General features: G+C 54.3%; 1 protein-coding gene across 1 annotated transcript; it reads right to left on the bottom strand.

The window, feature by feature from the left end:
* Nucleotides 1-12,628: 12,628 nt before the first annotated feature.
* Nucleotides 12,629-23,908, bottom strand: SSC4D (scavenger receptor cysteine rich family member with 4 domains). The gene is made up of 10 exons (XM_056108237.1): nucleotides 23,748-23,908; nucleotides 22,265-22,304; nucleotides 21,535-21,857; nucleotides 19,015-19,092; nucleotides 17,756-18,070; nucleotides 15,703-15,780; nucleotides 15,102-15,176; nucleotides 14,677-14,988; nucleotides 13,779-13,856; nucleotides 12,629-12,958 (listed from the first exon to the last, which is right to left on the bottom strand). Exons 1-10 carry the CDS (start codon nucleotides 23,860-23,862, stop codon nucleotides 12,642-12,644), a joined length of 1,731 nt encoding a protein of 576 aa, XP_055964212.1. The 5' UTR covers nucleotides 23,863-23,908; the 3' UTR covers nucleotides 12,629-12,641.
* Nucleotides 23,909-25,969: the final 2,061 nt, after the last annotated feature.

Below are 25,969 nucleotides of genomic sequence, written 5' to 3'. Positions count from 1 at the left end.
CCTGGAAATGTTCAGTGATTACTCCAGGTTCTGCATTCAGGAATCACTCCTGGAGGGGCTTGGTCGACCATATGGGATGCTGGGGATCAAACCTGGGTCGGCTGTGCATAAGGGAAGTGCCCTTCCCGCTATACTATTGCTCCAGTCTCCCCACTACACCATGATAAGGTCTTGTAGGTGCATGTCATGTATCTGCTTCCGGTCGCTAGACATCATCTCTCGGGGATCACAGAGCATCTATCTCCACCTCCTACAGACTTCAGCCCCTAGTCAGAGTTCAGTGATTCCTGGTGCTTGGAATCTCGGTGGAGTGCACCAGAGCAGACAGTTGGGGCCGTGAAGTTAAGCCTCGGTCTTCTCACTCACCCAGTGGGGCTCATCATTTCCACTTACCCCCATGGCCAGATGGATCAAATGCAAAACTGCGTGCAGAGTCCCTGCAAGCTGGAGGCTGTGGAGCCGTGGGCTGTTGCTAATAATACAGCAGTTGCCAGGCTGGAGCTGGACTCAGGAGACGCAGTGAGCAGGAGCCCCTTCGTCTGCGGCTTCTCCCCCCTAAAGATGGAAAGTCTTTAGGGACCTAAAGCAACCCAAATGTGGGCATCCAGCTGACAATGGGGGCCCCAATATGCAGCTTCCCGATTTACCTCTGATTCAGGTTGCCTGATTTTGTTTTGTTCCTTTGGGTCACACCCAGTGATGCTCAGGGGTTACTCCTAGCTCTCTACTCAGGAATTATTCCTGGTGGTGCTCAAGGGACCCTATAGGGTGCTGGGGATCAAACCGGGTTCGGCCGCATGCAAGGCAAGTGCCCTACTATCTCTCTGGCCCCTGATTGCCTGACTTTGAACACCAGCTTCTCTAAGCTGCCAAATCGGAATTATCACCTCTGACTAAATGGTGCTGACCTCTTTAACCCCAAAACTGTACAGCATTTGCACATTGAATCGGGGGTCCTGTTTACCACCATTGGGGGTCAGCACCATCAGAAAGAATACAGCAGGTAAAGTGCTTCATGACCAGATTTGATCCCTGGCACTGCATGTGCTTCCCCTAAGCACTGCCAGGAGTGATCCCTGAGCACTACTGGGTGTGGCCCGTCACCTCCACTTTGCCCCGCAAAACCTCTAAAAACAGAAAGGTCAGCACCAACCCTCCTCGAGTATCACCCCGAGTTGGTAGAGGCCCCTTCACCTGGCAAACTGGGCATAATCTATTTTTTTTTTCTTTTTGGATCTCCCATCCAAGTCATACCCGGTGATGCACAGGTGCTCAGGGGATCAGATGGGATGCTGGGAATCGAACCCGGATCGGCCACATGCAAGGAAAACACCCTACCCGCTGTGTTATCGCTCCAGCCCACCTGGGCATAATCTCTGACCCAGGGTGGCATCAAACATTTCAGTGTGAGAGTAATGGAAGAATAAATAGTTGAGTGGAGTCCCAAGGAGAAGCATCAGCTGGGTAAAGGCTTCTGAGGCACTGAAGCACCAGAGACCCTGTGGGACAGCCTTACCAGAGTCCCAGTGCCCTACTCCTGTGTCCAGAACCTTCCACACTGGTTTTTCTGTTTGTTGCTCTCCTCAACCTACCTTGCTGCCAAAAGATGCCCAGAGGGATCATTTCAAAACTCAGACCGGGAGCTGGAGAGATAACACAGGTAAGGCACTTGCCTTGCACACAGCAAACCCCAATTTAATTCCTGACACCAAATATGGTGCCCTAAGACCCATCGGGAGTAAACCCTGTGCTCAGAGCCAGAAGTAAACCCTGCACACCACCAGATACAGCTCCAAGACAAAAAAACAAAAGCAAATAAAAACTCCTTATTATGTCACCCCTTTTGGGTAGTTAGTGTCCCAGAACCTCAGGGTGACCTCCCGAATCTTCAATAAGTCTTCCACACTCCCATCCTTCCTTAACCCATGGTTCATGTGAGTCTCTGTGATTCTTGATTCAGTGCTGTCAACAAGAACAGCTCCCTCTGTGCTAGGCATCACTTCCAGCAAGGCTCAGAGGACCATATGGGGTACTGGGGGTGGAACCTGGGTGGGCTGCCTGCAAGGCAAGCACCCTACCTTGCTGTACCCTCTCTCTCTCTACCCCCGAATGGTATTTTCTTGCAAAACTATCCCCAGGGTCCTCTCCCTGTAAACTAAGTCAGGGAGATGGGGGTGGGGTGGGAGTGAGGGTGGGGTGGGCGTGGAAGTGGAGGTGGCTCCAAAGAGTTGGCAACTGTGCAGGAGACCTGGGTTCAATCCCCTGAGCAATGCCCAGCAATGAGTCCTCTGGGCACTGCAGGTATGACCCCCAAGCAAAAATCAAAGAGAGAGAGAGAGAGAGAGAGAGAGAGAGAGAGAGAGAGAAAGCACGCAGAGGGAAGAGCTACTTTGCACTACAGTGAGCCCCAAGAAAGGGACTCAATGTGGTCCGGAGATAGCTGTACTTAGAAGGCTGCTGTGCAAGGCTCGGTCACTCCCACCCCACCCCCAGCCCAGAGACGTCGAAGGTATATTTGTGTTGAGTGGTTGATGAGGCTGGAAAGCAAGATTGCATGGAGCCCTGGAGGGGAAGTAAGCTGCAAGGGACGGCTCCGGTCAGGAGCAGAGAACAGGGTGAGGCCCTGCAGGAGACCGCGTCTCACGTCTGAACTCCGGGCTGGAGAAGCAATAACCGGAAAATGTCTTCCGTGACTAGGTCTCCGGAGATTACAGCCCCTCCCCGCCCCATCCCTCCCAAGGCGCTCAGGGTCCACTCGGGAGACCACAGGGGCCACATCCTCATGAGCCGCACCCCTTTGCCTTCTCTGGGGTGTGCATACTCGGCTAGTAGAAAAAGTGCCTGGTGCAGAGCTCGCCGTAGCCCAAGGCTCTCGGCGGGTCTTCCAGACCCTTCCTTCCCGTCCTGGCGCAGGCCACCCTAGGGCCAGGCGCCTCGCGTCCGGCCGGCCCCGCCCTCCAGCAGGCTAAGCCCGGATGCTCCCTAAAGCCCCGAAGGGCGCGCCCGGGAGGGGCTCAACGGAGGGGAGCAGGGGGCGTCGCTCTTGCCCTGGCCCCGCCCCACCCGCACGCCGAAGCATCCTGTGATTGGATGTATTGATCCTGGGATGTCCAATCAGGAGGCTGCCGCGGGATGGGGGCGTGGCTTTGGTTCCCACGCGGGGCGGGTTCCCGCTCTCCCCGGCTCACCCCGCCGCCCGCTGCACCGCGGTGAGTCAGCAGGAAGCACCACCTGGAGGGCCGGAAGGGCCGAGCCGCGCCACCCCCTCCTGCCGCACGTCACTGGGCGCAGTGGGTGGCTGCTGGGCAGAATAAGTCCCTGATCCTTTTATGCGACCCAGGAAAACCCTGTCCCTACTCAGCCCGGTCGTTCACTTTCAGTACTCTGGCGATTAGGATGAATCCCTTGCAGACTCTTCTGTCGCGGGGCCCCAGCCCCTCGTTAGGGGGGATCTGGGTCAATCCCTCAGTCCTCCTGGTAAAATCCCATTTTGCATCCATCACTCAGGTTAAGTGAAGTGAGGGATCGGATGGAGTGGTAGAGCAGGTAAAGCACTTGCCTGGCACACGGCTGACCCGGATTGGATCCTTAGCACCCCAGATGGTCCCCCGAGCCCACCAGAAGTGATCCCTGGTCTGGTCTCCAGAGCCAGGAGTAAGTCCTGAGTCCCCAAACAAACAAGGATATGTGAAGTGAAAACAGACATAAAATGGGGGGAGGAAGCCATTGTTTCCAAGCCAGCTTTGATTAGGAAAACAAAGGAATTTTTTTTTCTACTGAGTCATTTTTGTTTTGGGGAACACACCTCGCTGTGCTCAAGAGCGACTTGAGGCTCAGTGCTGAAGGAGTGGGGCTGAGGTCACAGAGGGCACTTCTGGAGGTGCCTGCATCAGACCCTGGCCTGCTCACTAACCCCCCCCTGAGCTGTCTCCTGACCCCAAGACGTGGGGCAAGTTTGGAAATCTGGTTCTGGAGGTTAGGCAGTAAACAGTAGGGCTAGATGATTTTGCAGAAGGAACAAAACACACACACACACACACGAATTAACAAGAATAGAATTCAAGGGCAAAGGGGTTGGGGAGATGGCTCAAGGGGCTGGAGTACCTGGGGGACCCTTTATAGTCCTGGAAGCTTGGGGAGTGTCACCCCCACACACATATGCATAGCACCAAACCAGAGTAGTCCCTGGGCATCACAGAGTGTGCCCCCAAAACCAAAGAAAAAGAAAAAGGGAGGAAAGTGGGCAAAGGACTGGAGTGATAGTACAGTGGGTAGGGCATTTGCCTTGCACAAGCTGACTGGGTACCTTATATGGTCTCTGGTACCCTCTATGGTCCCCTTAGCCCACCAGGAGTGATCCCTGAGCACTGAGCCAGGAATAAGCCCTGAGCACTGCTGGATGTGACCCAAAACAAAATGGAAAAAAAAAAAGAACTTTAATAGATTTTTTTCCCAAAAAGACTTGAAAATAACTAAAAACCAAGCACAAAAGATACTATTAGCTATTTCTTAGGGAAAGGCAAATCAAAACCAATTGATATCACTATATACTTGCTGGGATGGCTTGAACCTTTTTGTTGTTCTGCTTGGGGGCCACATCTGACTATCCTCAGGGTCTTCTCTGCACTCAGGGACCACCCCTCCTGTCATGCCAGGGATCCAATCAGGATCTGCTGGGTGTCATCTGTGCTCTCTCTCCAGCCCCAAGATGACTAGAACTTTACAAAGAAAAGAAGTAAGGGTGATGGTGAATTGCAGGTGGAAAGCAGTTTTGGCAGTTCCTGAAGATGTTAAATATAGAATTCCTGTAAGTCTGGGCTAGAGCAATAGTATAGCGGCTAAGGTGCTGGCTTTGCATGTGGCCAACCCGGGTTCGATCTCTGGCACTCCATATGGTCTCCCGAGGCCCGCCAAGAGTCATTCTTGAGTGCAGAGTCAGGAGTCACCCCTGAGCATTGCCAGGTATGATCTCAAAGCAAAATTATTTTGAATATAAGAAAAAATTGAGGAAAACATAAAAGAATGAGGTCTGGGAGTACTCCTCGGAGGTATGTCCCTGAGAGAATGAAAAACAATTCCACAAATCTTTGCCCAGCAATGTAGGCCAAAGGCAAAAGTCCCTCTGCAGACAGAGTTTGGTGGATCCATAGAGTGGAGTATTATTTCTCCCCAGAAAGGAGTGAAGGATGGCTACATGCTCCAACACAGATGAAGTGTGAAAACACGTGAGGCCCCAGGCAGACACAAAGGACCATATGTTGCAATATTCTTTGTCTCTGCAATGTCTGGATAGAAACAGTAACTCCATAGAGACAGAATGAGATGTGTGGTTTCCAGGGATGAAAGAGCAAGGGTGGGGGGAGTAAGGGATGACTGCTAATGGGTATGAGGAGTTTCTTTTTTGAGGGAGGGATGATAAAGTATTCTGGAATTAGAGAGCGATGATGATACAGCACCCTGCAAATATCCTCAAAGTGTACACGTCCTGGTACACTTTTTAAAAAGGGGAAAGTTTAGGTATTGTGAGTTGGAGTTCAATAAAGCTATTACTATTTTTTTTTTAAAAAAAGGGAAATGGGAAGAGATGATGGGACAGAAAGGAAAAACCTGAAACAATTGGGGGGTGTCAAAGGGCTTGCTGGCTAGGGAGAAGGAAGGAGGCTGTCAGGTGGGCCAGCACAGAAGGAGACTGTGATGCTGAGTAGAAAAAAATCAGGACCTAGAGAGATAATACAGTGGGTAGGGTGCTTGCCAGGCAGCTGAACCAGGTTTGATCCCCGGCATCCCATATGATCCCCTGAGCCTGCCAGTTGGGATTTCTGAGCACAAAGCCAGGAGTAAACCCTGAGCAATGGGTGTGGCACAAAAGACAAAAATGAAACAAAACAGAGAAAAATCAGTCAAAATGATCTGAGAATTTGGGTGTGTCTTTATGATGGGGGAGTGTGTGCATGGAGATATGAGTCTGTGTGTGTGTGTGTGTGTGTGTGTGTGTGTGTGTGTTATGTTTAGGCCACACCCAGCATTGCTCAGTGTCACTGCTGCCTTGGAGCTCAGGGATCACTGCAGGCAGGGAGTACTAGGTAGTACATATGGGATGTAGAAATCGAACCAGGGACAGTTGCATGCAAGGCAAGTGCCTGATCCCTTGTGTTGTCTCTTTGGCAACTATGTAAGGCTTTTTAAAAAAACTGGGCATCTATGAGCTGGAGCTATAGTACAGTGGGTAAGGCGCTAGCTTCGTACACACCTGAGCTGGGTTCGATTCTTGGCATCCCATATGGTCGCCTCAGCAGCACTAGGAGTAATTCCCAGTGCAAAGCCGAGAGTGACCCCTGAGCTTCACTGGGTGTGACCCAAAACAAAAATAAACAAAACAAGACAAAACAACTAGGCATCTAGGTTCCAGTGCAGGAATAGCCCCTCGGGGCTGGTGAGTGTGGTTGTCAAAACAAAAAATATAGATTTCCAGCAGGAAACTGAAAGATTTTATTTTCTTACAAAGGGGGCAGAGCAGTAAGCTAAATCATTTTTTAAATCTCTGGTTTAATCAGGAAATAGGAAAAAAGAGGCAAAAAAAGTAGAGAGATGGGCCAGAGTGACAGTACAGTGGGGAGGGTGCTTGCCTTGCATGTGGCCGATCCAGGTTCGATCCCCATTCCATATGCTTCCCCAAGTACTGTCAGGAGTGATTCTTGAGTGCAGAGCCAGGAACCAATCCTAAGTACCGCCAGATGTGCCCCGCAAAATAAAACAAAACTAAATAGCAGTTGGAAGATTCCACAATGGGTAAGTCAGAGCCACTTAGCGAAACTGAAGCACCCTGAGAGTTCCTGAGATTTTTGGGGGGGACACTGGACACCCTGCTTTTGCGTGTGTATGTTGTGTCCCACACTTGGCAGTGCTCAGAGCTTACCCCTGACTCTGTGCTCAGGGATTTCTCCTGGTGGGTCTTAGAGGACTATATGGGGTGCTAGGGATTGAACTTGGGTCAGTGTGTGCAAGGCAAGGACTGTGATACTGCTCTAGCTCCTGAACTTACCACTTTAATAGGAGATACCAGGGCTTGTCTGAGTTTCACGGGAGAGACCAGCAAGTTCACAGAGGCATTAGCCATTCTGGAGGGAGGTGGACATCTGCACCCCGATACTGCAAGGCTCCTGGTCCCTAAAATCAAACTCCTCTTAGCAGTGACCTCGAACCCCCAGAGCGGGCTGACCCTTCCTGGTTCATCTCTTCATAAGTGTTCTACCACTCCAGGGAGCAGTCTCCAATGCCTTTCTCCAGGTCCTTCAGCCATTTCAGGCTAAATCCCCACAGAAGGACTAGAAGGTTCTGCCCAAACCCTGGCCTGATGTTCTCCTGCTTGGGATCAGAGCAGCCTCACCTCCCAGAAACCTTACACCCTGTTACATTCTGGGTTTCTGTTGTTGTTGTTGTTGTTGTTGTTGTTTTTCCTTCTTCTCCTCTTCCTCCTCTCCCCTTCCCACCCCCTTCTCCTCCCCTTCCCTCACTCCTCCTTCACCCCTTCTCCTCCTCCTCCTCCTCCTTCTTCTCCCCCCACACCCAGAACTGCTCAGGGCTTACTCCTGCACAGGAATCACTCCTGGTGGGACCACATGGGATGAGGGGATTGAGCCTGGGTCAGCCGTGTGCAAAGGCAAGTGCCCTCCCTCCCCACTATCCTATCCATTTGGTCCCAATATTCTGTTTGCCTTTGCTGTTGTCTGAGCCGGCTGCAGTGCTTGTGCTCGGCCCACGCTTTGCACACTTTAGTTACCTTGTCTGAACACCCCTGCCCACTGTTCTCTGGAGATAGTGCCTGATGGTGGGGGGGGGGGGGGTCGCACAATTTCAGGCTGGCCAGGGGACCTCATTTAGTTCATTCTGGTGGTGATATCAGGATCACACTCATGGCCTCATGCTTTCAGGCAGTTTTTTTTTTTCTTTTTGGGTCACACCCAGCGATGCACAGGGGTTACTCCTGGCTCTGCACTCAGGAATTACTCCTGGCGGTGCCTGGGGGACCATATGGAATGCTGGGAATCGAACCTGGGTTGGCTACCTGTGAGGCAAATGCCCTATCTGCTGTGCTATCGCTCCAGCCCCCAGGGCAGTTGCTTTTTTGCCTCTGAGCTCTCCATGCCCACCCTCAGTTATGACCCCACCCTGCTTTTGTTGTTGCTGGGTCACACCCAGCAATGTTCAAGGCTTACTCCTGGCTCAGTGCTCAGGGACTCAGGGGACCATATGTGGTACTGAGGATTGATGCCAGGTTGGCCTCATGCAAGGCCAGTGCCCTATTTGTTGGACGGTCACTCTCCCCAACTGCATTTTTTCCCCATGGTTTTATTTATTTATTTATTTATATTTTGCTTTTTGGTGATGCTCAGGAGTTACTCCTGGCTCTGCAGTTAGAAATTACTCCTGGTGGTGCTCGGGGACCATATGGGATGCTGAGGATCGAACCCAGGTCAGCCACATGTAAGGCAAATGCCCTCCCTGCTGTACTATCGCTCTGGCCCCCAGCTGCATGTTCTTTATAGTTCAAATCACTCATTCAAATTCTCGTGGCTATGGTGATTTCTCCTGAGATTCGCTGTAGGTTTGTTTTGTTTTGTTGTTTTTGGGCGGCCACACCCAGCAATGTTCAGGGTTTACTCCTGGCTCTGTGCTCAGGGTTTACTCCTGGCAGTGCTCAGTGGACCCTATGTGGGTAACCGGAAGTCAGACTGAGGTTAACCACTTGCAAGGCAAACAACTTAACCCCTGTCCTGTCTTTCTGGCTCCTGTTTATTTGGGGACTACATCTAGCCATGCTTAGGCATTATTCCTGCTTCAGTGCTGGGTGGGGGGGTTATTCCTGATGGTGCTCAGGGTACCATGTGGTGCCAGGGAGCAAACCCAGGCCCCCTGCATGCAAAGCCTGCACGCCAACCCATCGGGTTTCCTCTCCTCAGTGGCCTATCCTCTCATGTGTCACATGGACAGGAACCTGTTCTAGCACCTGCGCTGCTGCCCCCAACCCAGACCCAGGAATATTTGCTGAGGACCCCTATCTAGCACAGACACGGTCAGCACATACTGGGGGTGAGGTCTAGGGGTGCCACCCAGCCCTTAAAGTCCCTCTTCCTCAGGATGATGCAGATGTATCCAGACCTGGTGCCGGTGATCTGCCGGGGTGAGGGGCGGTGGGGTGAGCTGGGAGGGGCAGTGGGGAAGACTTTCTGGGGACAAACAGCTGAGACCAAGGCTAGCTAAGCATTGGGGAAAGGGGAAGCAGGGGAGAGGGTGACGCGGATTCCAGGCAGAGAGAACAGTGCGTGCAGAGGAGGCCTGTGGGAAGGGAGCCCAGACATTAGGGGAATTGAAAGTCATCCAGGCTGGCGAGATCTTGGCAGCCAGTGGCGAAGGATGAGGCTGAAAACACAGGCAGTGCCCGGCAGTACGGGACCTGGTCAGTGGGGTGCTGGGGGTGGGGACAAGCACTGTGGAGGAGTCATGGGAGGTGCCAGGGCTTAAACCAGGGAGGGAGGAGCTTTAGGTTGGTGAACCCCAGAAAACTGTTTGTTCTTGGGGTTTGGGGAATATATTGGAGACAAGAGGACAATGTAGGTAAGAGAAATGGAGAGAATAGACTGGAGCAATAGTACAGTGGGGAAGGCTTTCGTCTTGCACATAGCCAACAGGTTTCGATTCCCAGCATTCCATTTGATCCCCACCCCCAGGAGCAAGCTGAGCCAGGAGTGACCCCTGAGGGCAGAGCCCTGAGCACCTCCGGGCATGGCCACCCCAGTAAGAAAAAAAATAGAAGGAAGGACTGGAGAAATAGTACAACGAAGAGGGCATTGCTTTGCATGCAGCTGACCTAGGTTCAATCCCAGCATCCCATGGTTCCCTTAACCCAGTCAGGAATGATCCCTGAGGACAGCGCCAGGAGTAAGCCCTGAGCACCACTGGGTGTGGTCCCCAGATAAAGCAAAAAGAAAAGGAAAGAGCAGATGGGCCAGGTGGACTTGAACTGAGTAAACTGAGTCAACAGACAGTGAGGGCACTTGGTGTGCAGAGATTGGGGCTCATTCAGGACCATTCTAGGTTTCTAGCTAGAGCTGGAGGTTGGAGTGACAGTGTTCTGAGTGGGACAGGCTGAGTTTAAGGTGACAGTAGGCACTGAATTCCCCTAAACATTTCTCTTTATTCTTTGGTGGAGGGGGTACACCCCGCAGTGCTGAGGGCTTACTCCTGGCCCTGCACTCAGTGATCACTCTTGGTGGGACTCAGGGAGACATATGTGGTGCTGGGAATTGAGCCCAGTTTGACCATGTGCAAGGTAAGTGCCCTAGCTGCTGTTCTATCACTCTGGTCTATCCCAGAGCTGCTGTTCTATCCCCGCTGTGCTATAGCTCCAGCCCCTGTAGTTTGTAATTTTCAGTCCCTAGTTCCATGGGAATCATTTTAGCTATGATTGGAACCTGCAGGCTGGGTTGGGAAGGCAGAATCTGGACCTAGAGAGCCGCTGCCCAGGAGTCACCTACTGTGGGGTGGGTGCAGCTCTGGCAGACTCCCCCAATTTTCTCTGCCCTAGAGCTCCCGGCATAGGGGGTGGGTCCCCACAGACCATTCAGGAAAGCAACAGAGATGCTTTGCTTTCCCTTATCTCCTTGTCTGCTTCCTAAGAGTTTTTATTTTTGCTGGAGAGGGATTTGCCTTGCACATGGCCAACCTGGGTTTGATCCCCAGCATCCCATATGATCCCCCGAGCACCACCAGGAGTGATTCCTGAATGCGGAACCAGGAGTGACCCCTAAGCATCACTGGGTGTGACCTCAAAACAAAACAAAAATACCAGAAATCTTGTCTTTGAGGGGTTGGGGATGAAGCTCAGGGATCTATCAGCTGCTCACATCTGTGAGGCCTTGGGGTTGATTTTGGCATCATGTGCTCCTTTTCCCCACTTGGAGACCCCCAAATGAGCCAAAATCAACTTTTCTGTTCTAGTGAACCTACCACCTTGCTTTGTGACCTTGAGTCCCCAAGAGGAGGTCAACTGGTTCTGTTTTCTTCTTCTCTTTTTTTTTCTTTTTGGGTCATACCTGGGGATGCACAAGGGTTACTCCTGGCTCGGCACTCAGGTTACCTCTGGCGGTACTTAGGGGACCATATGGGATGCTGGGAATTGAACCCGGGTTGGCCGCGTGCAAGGCAAACACCCTACCCGCTTTGCTATCGCTCCATCCTGTTTCTGTTTATTTTTCTTTGCTTTTTTTTTGGGTCACATCCGGCGATGCACAGGGGTTACTCTTGGCTCTGCACTCAGGAGTCACTCCTGGCGGTGCTCAGGGAACCATATTGGATGCTGGGAATCGAACCTGGGTGGGCCGGGTGCAAGGCAAATGCCCTACCTATTGTGCTATCTCTCCAGCCCCCCTCCCCCACCCCGTTTCTGTTTTTTAACTTCCAGAATTTCTCTATAGAAAAAGAAAGTGAGTAGGGGCAGGGCCCCTGGCTGCCGTGGTGACTCAGCATTTCCAGGATGTGACTATGAGTGGCTGAGACTCCTCTGATAGGTGCTTATATTTTGGGTCTCATAACTGTATTCAGGACTGACTACTGGCTCTGTGCTTCTAAGCAGGGTTCAGGGGATCCTTTGTGGTGCTGGGAACTGAACCCAAGATGTTTGTATGCAAGGCAAGCACCCTCCCCCTGGAGGCCCCTGCTCCAGTATGCTTTCTTTTTTCTGGGGGGGGGGGTACACCAGGGACCCTGGCGATGCGCAGGGGTTACTCTTGGCTCATGCACTCAGGAATTACTCCTGGAGGTGCTCAGGGGGACCATCCGGGATGCTGGGAATCAAACCCGTGGAAAGGCCCTTCCCTGCTGTGCTATTGCTCCAGCCCTTCCAGTATGTTCTTGAACCACCCTGCACACGGTTTCCCTCTGAGAGAACTGCCTGGGGGCTGCCCACCACCACCCACAATACAACACCCACACCATGGCCTCAGTTCAAATATGGGGGGGACACCGGATGGGGGGATATTGCTTTATTGACTTGGCACCTATGAATGAGCAGGTATGGGCCCCCACGATTCTTTGCTTCTGCAAAGTGGTGGTTCTGTGGTGGAGGCAGTTCAGAGATGCTGGTTCTAGCTGCCTGGAAGGGCCACTGCTCCTGCTCTGGTCCCGCTGGTTGCCTTGTCCAGCCCAGCACCATCTGAGCAGGGCCAGGGCAACAATTCAGGGAAAAACTGTGGACCTCTCTGCCTTCCCTCTTCTTGGGGATCCCAAGATAGGGGGAACAGGGGAAGGAGACAGGAAGCCCCTAAACCTCCCGGCCCAGGGTACTACCACAGTAGTCCCACCAAAGAGGAGACTGGGGAGTCATTCCCTGCCCCTATTTTCTGTTTTGGTTGAGCAGAACATGGCGTTTTCACTGAACTGGGCCCATAAAAGTGTATGACAGGTTGAGGTCACACATAGATGGGATGTAGCCAGGTTCCCACGCTGTCTGGGTAGGCTTTCCCCAAGTCAGGGGGTGAGGGGTGAACTTCAGGGGTCTTCCTGGAGGGCTTCCTGGAGGAGAAATGGCGAGCCACAGTCTGCTCTCACAAGAGAGGTCTGCAGGGCAGGTGTGTTGGGGGGGGTCACGACCGCTGGCACAGGACTCCTGCATCCTCGCTGTGGTCACAGTTGTGAGCATCCCAGCGGATGTGAGAGCAGAGCAGCAGGGCACTCTCGTCCCCTTGGCATTTGACATTGTCCAGGAGGATGGGGCCTCGGCCCGGACCAAAGTGGGCCTCTCCAGGGGCAGCCAGGGCCTGGCCACACCCCAGCTGGCGGCACAGGACCCCTGCGGCCCGCAGGTCCCAAGCATCGTCACACACAGTGCCCCATCGCTGCCCGAGGAAGAGCTCCACGCGCCCCTCACACCGGTGTGCTCCATTGGCCAGACGCAGGTGTCCTGTGGGGGACAGGGGGACAGGTGAAGACTGACCCAGTGTGGCTCAGGTCACACCCCTTCTAAGCTGGGCCAGGAGAGGAGAGGGAAAGGAGGTGAAGGGCAGTGGTTTAGGGTACAGCGGTGGCCTGGAAGCCAGTGGACACAGGCAGAGCAGCAAGATGAAAATAGGAGGGACATCTGTCCGGATGCAGTTTCAAGGATGAGCAATGCACCAGCCTTGGGGTACGCTTTGGGCTGGGAGCTCCAGTCTGCTCACACCTTAAATCCTCAGCTTCTAATGTGCATCCTAGGACTCAGCACCACCCATTTTGTGTGCTGGTGTTTCCCTGCCCACCGGACTCATGGGGTTAAAGAGTAAATTCATTTTTTTTGGTGTGGGCAGGGACATACCAGGTGTTGCTTAGGACTTACTCCTAGATTCCTGGGAATCTCTTGGCTCCTAGATTCACCTGGGACTGTGCAAGGCAAATGTTCGACCTTGTGAATCATTTTTCCTTCCTTTTCAAAAAACTTTTGCTTTTTTGGGTCATACCCGGCGGTGCTCAGGACTTGCTCCTGGCTCTGAGCTCAGGCATTACTGGGCTCAGGGTACCACTTGTGGTGACCGGAATCAAACCATGTGCAAGGTAAGCACTTTAGCCTCTGTAATAGCTCTCCAGCCGGACACTCTATTCTTTTTTTTTTTCTTAGCTACATCCAGCGATACTCAGGGCTGGGGATGGACATGGACCTGGGTCTGCTGTACGGCAAGTACCCTACCCGCCCCACTATCTCTCTCCAGCTCCCTGCTACTTCATTCTTCAAGGCTCTGGGCACCTACCATCCCTGGGCCGAGGAGTGGGTACCCGGGTAGTCTCAGAACCCTCCTGCTGAAATTGCAGTCCTAGCTCCTCCGGGCCTGGCAAGAACAAAGAAAGAGGTGGTTATTACCTCGGGGAACACACTCTCAAGGCCAGCTACCTGCTGGAGGTTAGTCTGATCTAGGAACAGAAAGGGCTTCCCAGGGAATCCCGTTCCATAAGAAACGAGGGAGACGAGGATCATTCTTTCAGAGAGTGGCCCAAATCAGAACCTGTTGGAGCCTAGCCCTTGGGGACACCAAATGTGGATCAATATATCAATTCCCACACCGATCAATAAACAGAGGCCTTTAAAAACGCATTCGTCTCTGCAAATACCCCTTCCCATCGATTCTTCCCAAATGGTCTGGTGCACATTCCCCGAAAGCTTATCAATTTGCTAAAGCTTTGCGGGGATTCAGGCTTCCTACGCGTCCGGCCCCGCCCTGCCCCGCGCGGTTTCTGCCGCAGAGAGCTCGGCCTCCCCGGACCCCGCCCACTCTCCCTGCAGAAGCTCGCCCGAGGCGCGCAGCCGCAGAACAGCGCGACAGGCCGGGCCCCGCCCCTCCCTGCGGAGTGCGCGTCCTCTCCGCTTCTTCTCGCCGCAGTGCCGCAGAGAACCTTCAGGAGCGGGGCCCCGCCCACTCCTCGCCCGCCCTTCCGCCCCGCCCTAGCCGCAATGCGTGTCCTTCTGCGGCCCCGCCCAATACTCAGACCTGACCACGCTCATGTCTCGGAGTACGCATGCGTAAGCCCCGCCCCGTGCCGGAGACCTCGGCCCGCCCAGTCGCCGTGTGCGCCTGCGCAGAGCTCCGCCCCACTCCTTGCTCCTGCGCTTCCGCCCTGCTGTTCCCACGTGGTCTCCGGCCACAGCCTCACCTGAGCATAACGCGCCCGCGTCCTCGTGATGGCCGCAGTTGTGCTGACCCCAGCCCAGGTGGAAGCAGTCGCTCAGGCGGGCTTCCGTACCGGAGCAGCCCACGTTGTCCAGTAGCACGGGGCCGCGGCCGTAACCGAAGTGGCCTAGGCCCGTGGCGCCCAGGGCGGGCCCGCAGCCCGCCTCGCGGCAGGCCACGCGCGCGTCCGCGAAGTCCCAGTCATCGTCGCACACGGTGCCCCAGCCCCCGGCGTACAGCACCTCCACGCGGCCGCGGCACGGGCCCGGGCCGCCCACCAGCCGCAACCGCCCGCCTGCAGGGCGCACAGGCCCCCGGCCAGAGGGGCTGGGTGGGGCCGCTGGCTCCCAGGTAGAGCCCCAACCCACCCTCTCCCACCCCCCAGGGAACCCCAGCTTCACCACCTACTTTTCTTCCCTGAGGCCCAGGGGGCTGTGGTGGACAAAGCGGTCTCTCTGGAAGGCAGGACAGCAACTCCTGTAGCTGCAGAAAAAGCATTTCCAGGGAACGATGAGGCCTACAGCAGGACACATGGACACCCCTACTGCTCAATGATCCCCACCCCTGCTTCTCACACCCAGTCTCGGTCCCAGACCTGGTGTGTACTAGACCTGGTACGTACTAGGAAACTTGGCTGGCATGAACTGGATCCTAATCCCAGGTGTTACTCTTAATTCCAAGCCCCATGATAGTTTCAGCCTTATTTCCAAGAGAATTCTAGTTCTCATTCTACCTCTGTTTCACCTTTTTCCAAGGCCTCCTAACTCCTAACCTCAGCTCCAGCCTAAAATACTTGGGAGCCCTGCAAAAAAACTTTCCTCCCCTGCTGAACTTTTCAGAGCTTTGGATTTCATTCCTGCTCCATCTGCTCATCCCTTTTCTCACCCACTTTACCATCTGGCTGAAATCCCTGGCCTGCTAGGCAGGGCCTCCTCCTTCCTATGGATGCAAAACAACTTTCCAATCCCCAGCCCTGCCTACTCACCCTCTCTGCACCATTGCTCCTTACCCTGTGGTTCTGTGTGCCAAGCCCCGTTCTCTCTGGTAGCAGAGGGTGGCAGGGCAGTGATGGTTGGGGGACCCAGGACTAGAGCAGAAGAGAAGAGCAGGATCAGAAGCCAAGATTTCTGCTTTCTGGTCAGCCTTGGGCTGTTCGAGCAGTGGGGGTGCAAGGAAAGGTCTTCCTAGACAAGATAAGAAATTTAACTTTCAGAGCTGGAGGGCTCAGAGCTAACTGAGGTCCCAGGAAGCCTGCTCCAGCTTGAAAGTGGCTGTGGTTCCCGTGCTCATTCATTTCTCTCTGGTGTTCACAGAACCGCAACACAAATTGCAATTGTGGAGATATGGAAGGTCTTGTTCCTCCTAGAGGAAATCATGCATAGACCCAAGGGGCTTGCAGAGCTAGGTATGTTATCCCCATCTTACAGGTGAAACATGCCTAGGACTGGTGAGATAGGACCGTGAGGAGGGCACTTGCCTTGTATGAGGCCAACCTGACTTGATCCCCAACACCCCATATGGTCCCCTTAGCACTGCCAGGTATGGCCCCCGAACCAATAACCACAACCAAACATGCCTGAGGCTGTGCAGCAAGGTTAACCAAGTTTAGCCAGGACTTGCCCTGTGACTATGGGGAAGACTGCCTCACTGGGTCTCAGTTTTCCCATCTGTCAGCTGAGATTGATATTCGTGGTTTGCTGTAAGGCTGCACTTTGTATCTTGCAGAATGGAGTCTCTCTAATACAGTGCTTTATTTGCCCTGCCACCGTTATGTGCTCAGGAGACCTCTCAGAATAGGGGACGGCCTGGTGTATGTGTGTGATGCCGTGATTATAGCATCTAGACTACAAAAAAAGTTGTGTGGGGTAATTCTGGGGACATGGTAACCTGAGCTACAATAAGAGAATTTCTAGAATCTCTCAAGCAATCTAGAGAACTATAACTTTACTCTGAAATCTTCATGAAGAATACTTGGAAATTATTGGGAAATTTAGAGGCATTCTTGGGATGTGACCAGATAATTTCAGTGGTTGATGCAACACACATTGCTATATGTGGGCTACACAAAGCGGACTGGGGTTTCCTGAGGCTCCTCTAGAGCAGTACTGAAGGAGTAAAAGTAAACTCTTGGGCCAGAGTGATGGTTCAAAGGAATAGAACATATGCTTTGTATGTTGGGGCTTCAGGTCTGATCCTTGGCCCTTGATTCACCATGCACCATCAGACACAAGACCTGAGCTCTGAGTCTGGGGTACTTCCTTCCCTCCTTCCCAGCAGCACCTCCAGGTATGGCCCACCCAAACCAAATTAAATACATCAATATGAAGCAGTTTTGTTTTTGGGGGGCTCGGGGGACCACACCCGGCAGTGCTTAGGGCTTTCCTGGTGGTCTCAGAGGACCACATGGAGTGCAGAGAATGGAAGCCCTTTCTGGCCCCAGCAATTTGTTTATAGTTGGTGCAATGATGGTGATGGAACCCAGGACTTCAGACATGCAAGTCCACTCTATCACTAAACCACATCCCAGTTCGCTAAAAGTAACTGGGGGGGATCGTTGTACAGCAGTCTGGGAAGCACGAAAGCAGCCTCCAAACCCTTTTGAAAGCATGCCACCTCCGTTTTCAGTCAGACAAGCCTCACCCTCCCTCGGCACCGTCCAAGCAAGGCCACACCCTCCTACAGGCCACGCCCATTCCCCCTTCCCCCACCTCCCCAGCCCCGCAGTCCCTCCGACCTCGCCCTCTGACAGAACAGCCTTGAGTCCCAGACTCTCCCACCCCGCCTCAAGCCCCTGCCCTCCCACAAACCCCCACCAGGCCCTACTGCAGACCTCGCCCTGTAAAGGCCCCTCCTCCCTCAGACCCCGCCCGACGCCTCGTTAACCAATCCCCAGGCTCCGCCCTTCAAGGTCTAGCCCCACCCACGAAGTTAGCCCCGCCCCACTCAGCCCCGCCCCAAGGTTCCGCCCCGCCCTCCAAGGCTCCGCCCCACCCGCCTCGCTAATCACGCCCTCCCAGGGCCCCGCCCTCCAAGGCCCGCTCCACCACGCCCCCGGGCCGCACCTGCGCACAGCGCCCCTGCGTCCTCGTGGTGGCCGCAGTTGTGCACGCCCCAGCCCAGGCTCATGCAGGCTGCCAGGCGCGGCTCGCCGCCTTCACAGTGCACGTTGTCCAGCAAGATGTGCCCGGTGCCGTAGCCGAAGAAGGCGTTGGTGGTGGCTGCCAGTGCCGCCCCACAGCCCAGCTGGCGGCAGACGACAGCGGCGTCCGGCAGCCCCCAGTCGTCATCGCACACGGTGCCCCACACGCCGCCGTGCAGGATCTCCACGCGGCCCTGGCACGGACCTGCGCCGCCCACCAGGCGCACGCTGCCCTCACCTGTGGGCCGAGAGGCGGGCAGGGGGCATTTCCCACGCGGCTCTGCCTCCGCACTAGGAGGTCTGGACTGTTTCCTGCCCTTTCTAGCCTTCCAGGGCGCTGTTAGTACTCTTCAAAGGCCCAGCTGTGCTGCTTCCTCAGGGACTGCTGGAAAACCATCTACCTTGCAAGGTGAAGCAGCAGCTCTTCCTCCAGGAAGCCTCCCTGATCCTGATCTCTCATGGATGAACCCTCTTCTGTTGCTGGATTTCCTCCCCTTTTTATCTGCCCCCTCTTTTTTTTGGGGGGGGGTCACACCTGGCGATGTACAGAGGTTACTCCTGGCTCTGCACTCAGGAATTACTCCTGGTGGTGCTCAGGGGATCATATGGGATGCTGGGAATCGAACCCGGGTTGGCTGCGTGCAAGGCAAACGCCCTACCCGCTGCCTTGCTATTACTACAGCCCCTAAGCCTCTGTCTCTCTTATATGAAACTTTTCATTTTCATTTTTTTTCTTTTTGGGTCACACCCGGTGATGCATAGGGGTTACTCCTGGCTCAGACACTCAGGAATTACTCCTGGCGATGCTCGGGGGACCATATGGGATGCTGGGAATCGAACCCGGATCGGCCACATGCAAGGCACACGTCCTACCCGCTGTGCTATCACTCCACCCTTAATTTTTCATTTTCTTGTACTGCATTATTAGCAGGATTTCTGGGCCTTTGTGACTCCACCATGAGATGAAACCCAGCCCTTATACCTCTCCCTTGCTTCCGCAGACCCACTGCACAATTTGCATTCGTCCCACAGGAGTGAATGAATGAATCCATTTCCCAGGGGAGGAGAGGGTGTGTGTATGTGTGGGGTGAGGGCCTTGGGCACATTCACTAATTATCTCATCAGATAGTGGAGACTCACTGGGTCCCTCTCCTGAAAGTCCCCCATCTTGCCCCTCCTTACCTTTCCCATTCTGGGGAGTCGTAGAGGGTGCTCTGCTGGTTAGCACTTTCCTTGTCGGGGGCTGCGTGGGTAGGAACTCTGGGAAGAAATAGGGTGGAAGGTGGGGGAAGCTTTAGGAATTTTTATTTTGTTCTTTGGAGCCACGCCTGGCAATATTCAGGGATTACTCTTGATCCTGCACTCAAGAATTATTCCTATGGGGTGCTGGGGATCAAACCTGGATTGGCTACGTGCAAGGTAAATGCCCTCCCCGCTGTGTTACCGCTCCAGTTCCAGGAATCTTTCTGCCTGATTGTACTCAGGCCGGTGGGCGTGGGAGGGCAGGACATGGGCATGTAACGTCACCCAGAGGATCCCTGAGCCTTGAAGCAGTAGCTTTTGAAGACTTTTCTCTTTTGGTGGTGATGGGGGCACCCAGGTGGTACGCTGGGAGTTTGGGGTTACCACCAGTGATTCTCAGCCAGTTGACTAGTGGTTCAGCATAGGACCTGTGGTCTGCCCCTTCTCAGTTCCTGCAGGGTTGGGGATATCTGGGCCACCCCAGCGGTGCTGGGGACCTCCAGGACTGCGCCCAGTAATGCTTGGGGGACCATGGGGTGTTGGGAGTTGAACCTGAAACTGGGTTGAGGAGTTCTTTTAGCTCTTAGTTCTTTTCTTCTCTCTCTCTCTCTCTCTCTCTCTCATTTTGGGGGTCATACCCCATGATGCTCAGGGCTTATTCCTGGCTCATGCACTCAGGAATCACTTCTGGTGGTACTTAGGGCACGATATGGGATGCTGGGTATCAAACCCGGGTCAGTCGCATGCAAGGCAAATGCCTGACCTGCTCTATTATTTCTTTGGCCTCTAGCTCTTGGTACTTCTAGTTCTTTTTGGTTTGGGAACACTGAGGGGTGGTCAGGGGCTTCTTGAGGCTCTTCGCCTGGGGTCTCTCCTGTTGGTGCTGGGGAAGACATACAGGGCCAGGAATCCAGCCTGGGGCCCCCTGCATGCAAAGAATGAGCTCCAACCCACTGACTTATCACTCCAGCCCTCCTTCAGATCTTATTTTTAGTTTGTATCTTGGGCCACACTGGTGGTGCTCAGGACTTAGTCCTGGCTCTGTGCTCAGGGATCACTCCTGTGCTTGCAGGCTCGGGGAACCATAGGAAGTTCTGGGGATTGAACCTAGGTAGGTTTTATGCAAGGCAAGTGCCCTACTCACTGTACTGTTGCTCCGGCACCCATTTTTAGTTCTTAAAGCGATATCACATCACTTAAAGAGGGTGTTGGGAATGCAAAGTGTCAGACCTGCCCAGCCCTCCCAACTCAAATTCTCAGGGGGAGGGGCGGAGCAATAGGAACTTGGGGAAGGTGCTTGTCTTGCACCCAGGTTCAATCACTGGCACTCTCTGTGGTTCCCTGGGCCTGTCAAAAGTGATCCCTGAGGGGCCAAAACGATAGTCCAGTGGGTAGGACGTTTGCCTTGCATGTGGCCAACCCAGGTTCGATCCCCAGCATCCCATATGGTCCCCTGAGTAATTCTGAGTGCAGAGCCAGGAGCAACCCCTGAGCATCGCTGGGTATGACCCAAAAAGAAAAAAAAAAGAGAAAAAAAGTGATCACTGTGTGCAGAGTGAGGAGTAAGCCCTGAGCACTTCCAGGGTATGGCCCAAACACACACACACACACACACACACACAATCAAAATCTTGTTTTGTTTTGTTTTTGGACCACACCTAGAAATGCTCAGGGGTTACTCCTGGCTCTGCACTCAGGGATCACTCCTGGTGGTGCTCAGGGGACCAGGGGACCACATGGGATTCTGGGGATGGAACCTGGGTCAGCTCTGTGCAAAGCAAATGCCTTATCTGCTGTACTACTGCTCCAGCACCCCCAAACAATCAAATTCTAAGGTAGGGGGGCACAATTTCTATTTTTTCACTGCAACCATTGTGGGCCATATATACACTGATATTTTTATTGGTTTTTTTGGGTCACACCTGGCAGTGTTCAGGGTTTACTCCTGCCTCTGCTCTCAGGAATTGACTCCTGGCAGTGCTCCAGAGGACTATATGGGAGGCAGGGATTGAACCGGGTCAGCCAAGTACAAGGCAAATCCCTTACCCGTTGTATTATCATTCTGATCCCCACTCGGTTTGTTGCTTTCACTCCAGTCATTCATTCATTCATTCAGATCATATGTCCTTAGGACCCAGAGAATTAGTTTAAGCAGCCAACCCAGGTTCAATCCCAGCCACTGCATATGGTCCCCCGAGCACTGCCAGGAGTGATCCCTGAGTGCAGAGCTAGAGTGATCCCTGAGCACCCCTGAGCGTGAACTGACCACCTCCTCCCAAACGAAAAATTATCTGGCTTGCTCCAGCCTGGCCCCCAGTGGAAGCCGTCATACTGTATTTTGGGGGCAATGAGCTCACACCCTGAGTCAGAGCACCCCAGGGAACCGTCACGCCCCACTTTGGCTGGCTCGCTGCCGCCCCCGCCTCCCCGCTGGGCAGCCCCAGCGTGTTTGCCGCTCACCGTCACACAGGACAGCCACGTCCTCGTAGTGGAAGCAGTTGTGCACGCCCCAGCCCCGGCTGCCGCACTCACTCAGCGCTGCCTCCTGTCCCCGACACTCCACGTTGTCCAGCAGGATGGGGCCTCGGCCTTGGCCAAAGGTGAGGGGCCTGGGCACGGGCAGGGCCAAGCCGCAGCCCAGCTGCCGGCACACCACGTTGGCGTCGACCACATCCCAGTCGTCGTCACAGACGCTGCCCCAGGAGCCGCCGTGCAGGACCTCCAGACGCCCCCGGCAGCGGCTGGGCCCCCCCACCAGCCTTAGCTCCGGGGAAAGGGGTGAGCTGGCACGAAGGGCATCTCTGGGCCTGCCTGATGTCCACCCTGCCAGAAAGTCCTGAGCCTTGGGGTTGGCCCTCTCCGCACCTTCTGTCTCTCGTTCTGTAAAACAGTAAGATGGGGAGCTGGAGCGATAGCACAGTGGGTAGGGCATTTACCTTGCCTGCGGGCCAACCCAGGTTTGAATCCCAGCATCCCTTATGGTCCCCTGAGCACCACCAGGAGTAATTCCTGAGTGTGGAGCCAGGAGGAACCCTTGAGCATCACCGGGTGTGACCCAAAAAGAAAAAAAAAAAAACCAAAATCAAGGAGATGGGCATCATTGCTTGGGGGGTGTCTAGTGGGAGTGGGGGGTATGGTTCCTGCCTGAGGCCAGCTGCTGAGTCCCCAAGGGAAGAAGGCAGAAGAGCACTCACCTGGGAAGGTCAGCGGGGTGGGCTGGAGGGCACTGGCTGGAATAGAGAACAGTGGCCCCTTGGCGCCCTCCCTGGTGCCTGCCCTCCCCCCCCCCACAGATCCTCTAGGACCCCCCCCATCCTCCCCCACCCACCCGTCACCCTCTGCTTCCCCAGAACCCCCCCTCTTTTTCACTGCCTCCACTGCCCTCCCTGTGCCCTCCCTCCCGGTGACCGTAAGTGATCTTCCGGAACTCCAGGCCTGCTCCTTCCACCCCCACTGCCCGGGACCTCAGGGGAGTCCCATTTCCTATAGGAGGCCTAGCCCCAGGTTTCTCTGCAAACCCTTGTGGCTTCCAGCCAGTTCCACCACATGTGCTTCATGCTCCTCCCATCTGGCATCTGGCTCTCTCTGCCCGCCGTCCTGGCCAAGTGGGGAGCCCCTTCCCCAGAGGCCACAACCCTCCAGACCCTTCCAGGCCCAGCTGGGAGCTCCCTCATCTAGAGGGGCTCTTGGCTCCCTCCAGGCACCTTTGCCAGGCTGAGCTCTGTGTCCCTGGCGACTGGAGCGATTGTACAGTGGGGAGGGCGCTTGCTTCGCATGCAGCTGACCCTGGTTCCGTCCTAGCACCCCAGAGAGTCCCCACTGAGCACCGCCAGGACTGATTCCTGAGCATCGCCGGGTGTGGCCCAAGCTTGTTACTCTGCACGTGCTCATTTGCTCCATTTCCCATGCTACATTGGTTTGGGGGTGCATCCTCGTCTCCCCACAGGACAGATGGAGATGAGCCTCACTTTGGCTCACTCTGGGGTCTGCTCCCTTGCTCACTGGGATGCCGGATGAGAGGATTTGGGGCACCCAAGAGGTGCAGGGAGTTCAGGCCATGAGATGAAAGTCAGCAGACAAAAGGCAGAGCTGATCTGTCACCTAGAGACCACCCTCTTCACCTTGGAGTCTGGGCAGGACACAGAACGTGCCAAGAGAGTCCCTTACTTGGACCCTGAGCATTCGAGTTCTCGGACATTCTCTCCCTCACCCAGTCCTCACAGATGAATGTGCCCAATTTACAGGTGAAAACACTGAGGCTCTTTCTCGTGTTTGTTTCTGGGTCACACTTGAGTGTGCTCAGGGGCTGCTGCTCCTGGCTGGGGACTGGGGTCACCCTCAGGGGTGCTCGAGGACTGTGTAGGCGCCAAGCCCGGGGTTCCGGGATGCATTCAGGCCTTCAAGCTGTCTCTGCAGTCTCTTCCGTAACTTAGGCCATGGGATTCCACCAGCTCTACCAGCTGCTTTCCTGAACGCTGTGGGTGAGCCGGCCCCCCCGCTCTCTCCTTCCCTAGCTCTGTGCCCTCCACCCACCCACACTCGGACCCTGGGCAGATGTTCAGGCTTGGAGAAGTGCTGGGAAACCAAACCACGTCCAAGCCTTTGTGTCATAGGTGAGAAAAACGAAGCAGAGGAAGGGACTGGGGTGGCGGGAAGGGGGGTGTAGAGCTCACCCAGAGGCAAGAGGAGGAGGAAGGACAGGGCTGGGGGCCGGGCGGGCGGGGCTGCACCCCCGTCTCCTGGCCTCCACCCCCTGCTCTTCTCCTCTGCCCGCAGACCCACTGGCATCTCCGTTTCCACGTGCGCCCCTCTGGCGGGTGACCTTGCAGGCAGTCCCGTCGCAGGGCTATGGAGAAGTGACAGCTGGAACATCTGGAATGGAAGATCCGAGTTACTTCCCCTGGAGACATTGCTCCAGGGGGCTGGCACTCTGGGTGGAGGTAACCTAGAGCAACTGTGTGTGTGTTGGGGGGAGGAGGGGGGCGGGGGAAGGGCGACTAAATGATTGTTTGGCCCCAAATCAGGCCAGGGCAAGAGCATTGAGCTGTTCCCTCCACGGGATGCCCAAACACACCTGATTTTATTTATTTATTTATTTATTTATTTATTTTGCTTTTGGGGTCATACCTGGAGCGATAGCACAGCGGTAGAGCGTTTGCCTTGCGCGCAGCCAGCCTGGCCGAGCCGGGTTCGATTCCTTCGCCCCTCTCAGAGAGCCGGGCAAGCTACTGAGAGTATCTCACCCGCACGGCAAAACCTGGCAAGCTACCCGTGATGTATTCGATATGCCAAACACAGTAACAACAAGTCTCACAACGGAGACGTTACTGGGCCCACTCGAGCAAATCGATGAACAACGGGAGGACAGTGACAGTGACTTGGTGATGCTCAGGGGTGACTCTTGGCTCTGCACTCAGGAATCATTCCTGGTGGTGCTTTGGGGATCATATGGGATGCCAGGGATTGAATCTGGGTCGGCCATGTACAAAGCAAATGTTTCCCCCAATGTGATATCGCTCCAGCCCCCTGATTTGATCGTTGTTATTATTGTTATTATTATTATTTGGTTTGGGGGCCACACCTGGCAGTGTTCAAGGTCTACTCCTAGTGTGGTGCCCAGGGGTCACTCCCTGTGGGGACCATGTGCTGGGGACTGAACCTGGGGTTCCTACAGGCAAGTTACATGCTCCAGCCTTCTGAGCTATCCCCCTGGCCCCAAGAACTCACATGATTTTATGAGGAGACAGAATAGCTATTTTTTCGGGGGGAAGTAAGCTTCTCCCCAACAATACTTTGAAGCCCTGGGCCCAGTCTCGGGGATACTCAGCACAGCGACGCTGAGTGTGATGGTTCCGTGGTTGGGCCTGACCGTGCAGGAGGCTTGTGGTGGCGGGGATTGAACTCGGGGCCTGGTGTGTGCGAGGTTCGAGCTTGAGCACTCTGAGCTCTCTCCTCAGCACCAGTGTTATTGTATTTGCATTGATATGCAAATATCATCATGCTTTTCTTTCTTTTGTTTGTGGGGGCCACACCCAGCGATGCTCAGGGGTTACTCCTGGCTCTGCACTAAGGCATCACGCCTGGCGAAACTAGGGGGACCATATAGGGTGCCGGGGATCGAGCTTGAATTGGCCTGTGTTATCCCTTCGGTTTCTATGTGGGGATTTTTGGGTTTGTTTTTGGGTCATTCCTGGTGGTGCTCCGGTTCAAACCTAGAATCCCATGTATAACGCATGCACACTGGCCTTTTGATCTATATTCCTGGCCCTGAAATAAATACATGGAATTAATTTAAGAGCTGGGGATTTAACTCGATTACGACACATGTCCCCTATGCATAAGGATGGGGGTTGGAGCCCCAGAACCAAAAATATATTAACTCAGGGACTGGAGTACTATACAGAACAGAGGGTGCTTGCCTTGTTGGCAGCTGATTTGGGTTCAATCCGTGACACTCCGTATAGTCCCCCAAGCCTTCCAGGAATGATCCATGAACACAGAGCCAGAAGTATACCCTGAGCACTGGCCCCTAAACCAAAAGAAAACAAAAAATATTAATGTAGGGGGCCGAAGAGCTAGAGCAGAGGTTAAGGTGCTTGCCTTGAGCCTGTCTGGCCCCTGTTTGACCTTCCAAATATGGACTCCTGAGCAATTCCGGGAACGACCCTGAATACAGAGACTGGAGTAATGCCTAAGCACCTCTGAGTGTGGCCCCCAAACAAAACAATTAAATTTTTAGACAGAAGAGATAATACTGTGGGTAGAACGCTTGCTGTGTACAGAGCTGACCCAGGTTCCATTCTGGATACCCCATATGGTCCCTTGAGCCCCGCTAAGCACAGAGCCAGGAATAAGCCCTGAGCACAACTAGGTGTGGCCCCCAAATAATGTAAAA

This window comes from Sorex fumeus, unplaced genomic scaffold, assembly GCF_029834395.1.
Source record: "Sorex fumeus unplaced genomic scaffold, SorFum_2.1 ptg000199l, whole genome shotgun sequence".
Classification (NCBI taxonomy): Eukaryota; Metazoa; Chordata; class Mammalia; order Eulipotyphla; family Soricidae; genus Sorex; species Sorex fumeus.
This window is presented reverse-complemented; position numbering and strand designations above follow the sequence as displayed.